We start from the raw sequence: 7,301 nt of genomic DNA on the forward strand, positions 1-7,301 counted from the left end.
AAGCTGCAGCCTTAAAATGAAGCAATAAAACATACAACTTAATCTGTCTGTACTCTTTATTTCTCAGATTCTGCCACTGATGGAATCAGATGAAGTACATGAACAGACATTCAACACCACTAACTAAAAAACACAAGAGTCTTCCTCGTTTCTGTTCGATATTCAGAGACTGTGTGTGTGTGTGTGTGTGTGTGCGGTTCATCTCAGCTTCTGAAAATCACCAGTGACTTTAACTAGATCAAGTATAAATAAGCAGAGCCCTCAGCAGTAATGTGTGTGAATGTAGTCAGTACATCTGTGTGTTATAACGCTGGCTGGCTCAGTTCTGTTCAGACGGGTTTATGAGAGTCCAGCGGTCCACAGAACAACACAAATTTATTCAGATTCTCCGAACACCCTTAATACAGATATTCCTGTTCTACACATGACAGCCTCTCCTTCACAACTACTGTCATCACTTTATATAAAAACAGCATCATGACATGAAGAAGAAGAGATGAGATACACAAAATCCTCAAATCACAGATATTCCCTCGTCTGCACTCGGGCTGTGATCTCTGATTCTGAACATCAAACACGAGAAACTGAGACATCTCAAACTATTTTACATGCAGAACTTTTATATTTATAAATGAAGTATACAGTTTTTTTTTCGGTAGAAAATGAATAGAAATTTGCAAGTAAAAAATAAAAAAATACTAAATATATAGATATCTAAAATGCAATGACATTATAAAGACGTTTTTGGGTTTATGTCATCAGTAGTAGGATACATTACACATGAAGTACTAAAAATAATTTAAAAAAGCACTACTGTTCGTACACACGGATGCTGAGATTTATTTCCAATAAGAATAGTTCCTTTTGAGTCCGTAAACCATACTTACACTTTCAATGCATAAATATACAAACACTGTACATGCTGGTTTTCAGAAGGTGTGTCAGCAGGCCCTCGTCTCTCTGTGGACTCCTCGTTCATCACATCTTCTGAGAGCCGATCATGACTTTGGAGACGAAGTTGACGATGGCGCTGGCGGGCTGCTCGGGGTCGTGCTCCGCGAACACGTGACACACGTTCTCCAAACCGCTGCCCGCTTTCCTCGCCACAAACCCGAAGATCCTGCCGCGGGAGGAACTCGTTTAGCAAAGGCCTGCTTTAACCCTCTGCTGCTCAATTTGAAAATAGTATTTTTGTGGATTTTCAATATCTTATCAATGTTTGTTTATTATCAACACTTAGCTTCAGTGTCTTGATAAAAAGAGATCAGACTTAAGTCTGTGCTCCAAACAGTTTAAGATTCGAAACAATTTAAGTTGGACATTTCATGGTCTGTTCAAGTCTATGTTAAAAAAGTGGTTAGCAGGTAATAAATGGATTACAACTACTGCATTAATACAATCAAATCAACTAAAAATACAACATTAAAAAAACATTATGGAACTCAAACATAATACATTCATATAACTGAAATGTTAAAAATCGGGTATATTTGACCACACAAGGAGCGTCAGAGTTAACTCTTTCTCGTCTTAAGCAGGTAAATAAACTCCTGTGGTAAGAGTGAACTGAACTCACTTGGCTGAGCTGCAGCCGTCTCGTTTCCATCTGTGAAGGAACAGAGGAACAGTGAAAACCATTAGAGAATATTAATGAGCTGACTGTACGTGACATGAAGCCAGTGACGGAGCAGAAGGAGCTCACTTCCTGTCCTGCGGGTCCAGAGCACAGAATATGACTGTGCTGGCGGCGTAGTGTCTTCTGAAGAACAGTCTGTGTGAGACAGTGTGTGTGTGTGTTAGTTTCATCAGCTCCACTGACATCAACAAGTCAATTATATGTATTTAATACTTAAGTACGATGTAAAGTTGACTCTTAAGTATGTTATTGGACTTTTAATCAATGATTTCTAATCAGTAACCACACTTTCCCTTAAGTATAATCTGTGAGTATGTTTTACAGCCCTGCATTCTGAGAAAGGGTTCAGTCCCCGTGAACTCCTGAACGGATCACACGTATATCTGGAATGCAGTGTCATGCACAGTGATGTTTGAGGGCTGCGTTACTTTCTCTGGTTGTCGGTGAGCGTGATTCCCTGCGAGGACACTTTGAAGTGCACTACGGTGGAGGACGGGAGCGAGTGGATGCTCAGGACCTCAGTGGTGGCCTTCTGCACCGCCTGAAACCCCGTCAGAGACTCCATCTCCACCGAACCCAGGAACCACACGTTACAGGCTGAAAGACAGGTGATCATGAGATTATGAGATGAACCACTGTCTGACTACGGCTCAGGTGTCACTACTGGACGCACCTGCTCCCTGTTTGAGGAGCTCAGCTGCAGAGTTGGTGATGGACTGTGAGGATGCGCTGACAGCGTCCTCTAGAGGATCTGAGGAGAACAACAGCACACCATCAGTCTCTCCAGCATCTCCCTCAGTCTGAGAATAAAGTCATATTATAATCATGTACGCTCATGGGTGCTGTCAACAGAACAGTCATGTTAAACTAACACAGTGTACTTAAGAGCTTACACTGGAATCATGAAACATTTATCATGTTTTTGAAAGAAGTCTCTTCTGCTCATCAAAGCTGCATTTATTTGATCACAAATACAGGAAAAAATTATGAAATATTATTAGAATGTAAAACAGCTGTTTTCTATGTGAATCTCTGTTAAAGTGTAATGTATTTCTGTGATGTGCAGCTGTATTTTCAGCATCATTACTCCAGTCTTCAGTGTCACATGATCTTCAGAAATCATTCTAATATGATGATTTACTGCTCAAGAAACATTTCTGATTATTATCAATGTTGAACACAGTTGTGCTGCTCAATATTATTAGTATTTATTTCAGTATTATTTATATACTATTATAGTATTTATTAATTTAATTAGCTTTTAGAGTTTTCATTTTTAAGTTTAGCTAATTTCGTTGTGTACTTTTGTCATTTGTATTTTTTTTAATTAAATTCTATTTAAATGTATTTTTATTTTAGTTTTTGTCATTTTAGTACTTCAACTAAGGCACTATTTTTAGTTTATGTTATATTTTATTTTATTTACGCTTCATTATCACTCAACAGAACTGATTTTTGATGGTTGCAGTGAACAGTAAGAGATGAATACCTCTGTCAGGAATGATGAGTTTACAGGGAAGAGCCAGAGGAGTGATGGAGTGCTGACAGACCAGAGCGCTCAGACTGCCTGCAACACACACACACACACACACACACACACACACACACACACACATCAGTATGAGTGAGTGGTTCACACAGCAGCATGAGTCAGTCACAGGTCTGATGGACTTACCAAAGTAGGGTTCGTTAGGGCATCCCTTGAGCCGGACGCCCCGCGGCGAGCACTCGATCAGGAAGTGCCTCACCAGCTCACTGGACAGATCCACTCCTGACACACACACACACACACACACACACAGATCAACAATGCCCTCTATAACACTGATCTGCTATCCACCCTGAGCTCAGGTTTCAGAAGCCTCCTCGCGTTCTTCTCGAGGAATTACAGCAGACACAGTAACAGAGGTTTGGTTTCACACTAAAGCGCTTGTGAAGCAGCACGTATCTGGAGTTTGTCTTTACAGCCGACGCTTACGCCTCCATCAGCACAACACTACTAAAACAAACAAGTGTGCTTAACCGTGCTGAATGTGCATTTGTAGTGTAATCTGACAAGTATATTTTTATAAAATTGTACTTAAAGATAATATTAATGAAATAAAAATGTACTTCAAGAGAGACACTTTCATGACTGTTTCTTGATAAACTTCAGTACACTTTTAGAAATGCAGATAACGTAAAATTACGATTTACTTTAATTTTTTTTTTTAATATTTGTACTTTTTTTTAAGGAGTTCATTTATTTTGATGTGTTGACTAAAACACCAATTTTTTTACACTTAATTATTTTAATTATTTATTTTTATTTTCAAACTTAATTATTTGATATTACATTTGTAGTTATTATATTTTAAATGAACTAAACTGCAACTTCATTATTATTAAAATTATTCAAAAAAATTAGATTTTAGAATAGAAATGACGTGTATATTTTTGTCAGGGTATTCAGCTGATGTGCCTCAGATGGCCACCAGAGGGCAGTCCTGTGTGTTTGAGCACATGGCTTGTTGTTTGTTACTGGAGCCATGTGTTCTTCTGTCCAGTGTCTGACTCCATCCTTCTGGTTACCTCATTGTTTCGGTTGCTCCACCTGTGTCTCCCTCGTTACCCTCCTCGTTAGTCTCCCTGTTTATTCTCCCTGTGTGTGCAGTCCTGTGCCGGTCCGTTGTTTATATGTTAGATGTCATTGTGGTATGTGTTATTCACCTGTACTGCTGTTCCTGCCTGTCTGCTTTCCCTCTCGGGGTAGTTTGTGTTTGCTTTTGTTTTGTTTTTCACCATTATTAAAAGCCCATTGTCCAGCAATTGAGTCCTCGCTTCATCTCTCTTTCCTTTTCACAAGGAAAGTCTTTTTTTGTGTGTGTGTGTGTGAGTATCTGATTTATAACTGTAGTATCTTATGAGACTATCACACATGTGAACTGTATGTCAGCGCGGATCATGTGGAGGACAGGCCTGGTCTCCTCTCACCTCTCCTGCTCTGCAGTGCTGATGCCGGCGGTGTGGTCACTTTCATGGCCAGTCCATACGCGCCTCTGAAGGAGTGACTGTCCCGGACAATGAACGAGCCGGGCTCTTTGTCCTTCAGCATGGCGATAGCTGCGTGAGAAGAGAGAAGAGGTCAGATGAGCGTCAAACACAGCTGCCGTCCCATCAGGCGATCGGACCCTACCTTGGTCCCGTGCGATGTCTGGCTTGTACCAGTATTTCGAGGTGTCCTGGACAAACTTGACCGTCAGCTGTTTGCTGGACAGCAGGTCTGATGCGGCGGGGTTCGCTCGGCTCTGCAGCTCCGGCAGGACGCTGGGGAAGGGGATGCTGAGCGAGCTCCCGCTGTGAGGACTGGAGAAACCGCTGGGAGACGCCGAACCCTGCGAGTGCTCGCTGTCTGACGCCAGCAGGACGTTCTGCTGGTAATCCAGTCCCTCCAGCGCCGGGCCGAGGCTGAACTTCTCTTCAAAGGTCTGCTGCAGGACTCGGGCTCTCGGGCCGCTGAGAGGAGAGCTGTGGGCGTTCGGAGCGGGCAGAGACGGGACAGAGGACGGGGCGAAGCTCACACAGTCTGCAGACCTGCTCAACAACAAACAACACACTACTGTCATCATCGACAACACAACAAACCATCACTTTCACATCAGATTTCATCAGAATTAAAATCATTCAGAGCTACAATCTGATCTGACAGGGTTCAGGAAATGCATTTTTAGATTAGTTTAAATGTTTCCTGAGGTGCACTCATAATCTTTGCACTCATTTTCAACTAAAAACAGAATTTTTTTTTATGCATTTTGGCCATTCGTTTACACTACAATGTTGTGTTGGGGGCCTGAAAACACAAACGTTTGAAAACGATGTACATTACTGTAAACTACAAACACATGTATTTGTGAAAGTGTGACATCATGCACATGCATATCACGTGTTCAGTAGGTATGCACACGGGTGAGTAGTGTTTCTTTACAAAGTGACTTGATATACAAATGATGACATATCTATGTGTATAGTTTTTTTTTTTTTTTTAAATAATATAATGCTGCCTTGATCTGTTGGCAATTTACAATGAGTACCATTTATTGTGTTTCATAGTGTCATTTTTGATGAACCAGTTAGAAGCAGTAAAACATCCGGCCCATACCACATCCCAATCAGGATGAACAAGACCATTCCTTTCCCAGGAGTGGATAGCTGGAATATAAGTATACTGCACTATGAGGATTGAATTATAAATCTTAGAAACTAAAGCACTAGAAGGAGAATCATTTTTCAGCCACTCCCACAGAGGACGAGCGAGCACACTGGTGGCCCAAGGAACGCCACAGGCCTTTAAAGCTGACCTCAGTCTTAAATATAGGAAGAAATAGAATCCAGGTAAAGAAAACTCTGCACTTAAGTCCTGAAACGATTTGAGGCCGTTATCACAATCAATCTCATTCAGTGTATGAACATCAGCATCAGACCAGGTTTTAAAAACAAAGCGTTTGTTGCCAGTGCATAAACGGTTATTATGCCATATGGAGTTGTCTTGGTATACAAGAAAGGTCCACCCGAAATTTTCTCAACCTTTTTCCATGCATCAAGTAAATATTCAATCATTGGCCTATAAGTTTTCTTTAAGGATTTTGAAATACCTGAAGAGGGGAGATCTTGTAATCGAACTGGATGGATAATATTCGCTTCTAGAACTCACCATGGAACCGGAGAATCTGAATTAACCCAGGTTCTGATTCCCCTTATTTGAAAGGCTAAATTATATACCGTATTTTCCGGACTATAAGTCGCACTTTTTTTCATAGTTTGGCTGGTCCTGCGACTTATAGTCAGGTGCGACTTACTTCAAAATTAATTTGACATGAACCAAGAGAAATGAACCAAGAGAAAACATTACCGTCTGTAGCCGCGAGAGGGCGCTCTATGCTGCTCAGTGCTCCTGCAGCATACCCCTGAAAACATTAACTGAAAACAACTGAAAACTGTTAGCTGAAATATTAACTTAAAGACAACTGAGAAAGACTGAGTGCAAACAAAATGCCCCCCAAAAGAAAATCCTATTCTGCATATTACGAACTGTAAAATATGGTAAAATATGCAGCCGATCTGATAGGTTACAGGAGCACTGAGCAGCATAGAGCGCCCTCTCGCGGCTGCAGACGGTAATGTTTTCTCTTGGTTCTTGGTTCTAAATAAATGCGACTGATGGGACTTATACTTAGGTGCGACTTATAGTCCGAAAAATACGGTTATTCAAAATTAGGCAATGACAGACCTCCATCTAATTTCTTAAGCTGCATCGTCTTAAGTCGGATTCTGGGTAATTTGCTTCATAATTGATGAATTTTACAACATTAGCACTGTTTATGACCGTGAAGCTGCTTTGAAATGATCTGTACTGTATGAAGCGCTGACTGCTGTCACTAGCATTAACTAGCTTGATTTGAAGGATAGTAGGACCTCTTAAGTTTTATTTATCTCACTAAAATGAAACCTTGCAGATGCAACATGTTAACATTTAATTTTGAAGTATATACTATTCCAATATATTAATCAAAGCATGGCAACAGGCAGTCTGGACCAGAGCAGACAGGTCAGGACTTCATCTGAGGAGATCTGTCTTCAGCATGTCTCTCTGCTAAACCTGGCCCCGTGTCCCCTGAATACTGCTCTC

General features: G+C 40.9%; 1 protein-coding gene across 1 annotated transcript in view; it reads right to left on the reverse strand.

Annotated features, from left to right (window-relative positions):
• Window positions 1-42: 42 nt before the first annotated feature.
• LOC109095859 (tensin-3-like) overlaps window positions 43-7,301 on the reverse strand; it is a 31,693-nt gene continuing 24,434 nt past the window's right edge. The window contains exons 19-27 of the mRNA XM_042768641.1: window positions 4,812-5,209; window positions 4,610-4,738; window positions 3,312-3,407; window positions 3,126-3,203; window positions 2,310-2,387; window positions 2,065-2,233; window positions 1,703-1,771; window positions 1,577-1,606; window positions 43-1,120 (exon numbers count right to left, since the gene is read on the reverse strand). Coding sequence (XP_042624575.1) covers window positions 979-1,120; window positions 1,577-1,606; window positions 1,703-1,771; window positions 2,065-2,233; window positions 2,310-2,387; window positions 3,126-3,203; window positions 3,312-3,407; window positions 4,610-4,738; window positions 4,812-5,209 — 1,189 coding nt within the window. The 3' untranslated portion in view covers window positions 43-978. The remainder of the gene's footprint in view (window positions 1,121-1,576; window positions 1,607-1,702; window positions 1,772-2,064; window positions 2,234-2,309; window positions 2,388-3,125; window positions 3,204-3,311; window positions 3,408-4,609; window positions 4,739-4,811; window positions 5,210-7,301) is intronic.

The sequence above is a fragment of the Cyprinus carpio genome, chromosome A2 (assembly GCF_018340385.1).
Source record: "Cyprinus carpio isolate SPL01 chromosome A2, ASM1834038v1, whole genome shotgun sequence".
NCBI lineage: Eukaryota > Metazoa > Chordata > Actinopteri > Cypriniformes > Cyprinidae > Cyprinus > Cyprinus carpio.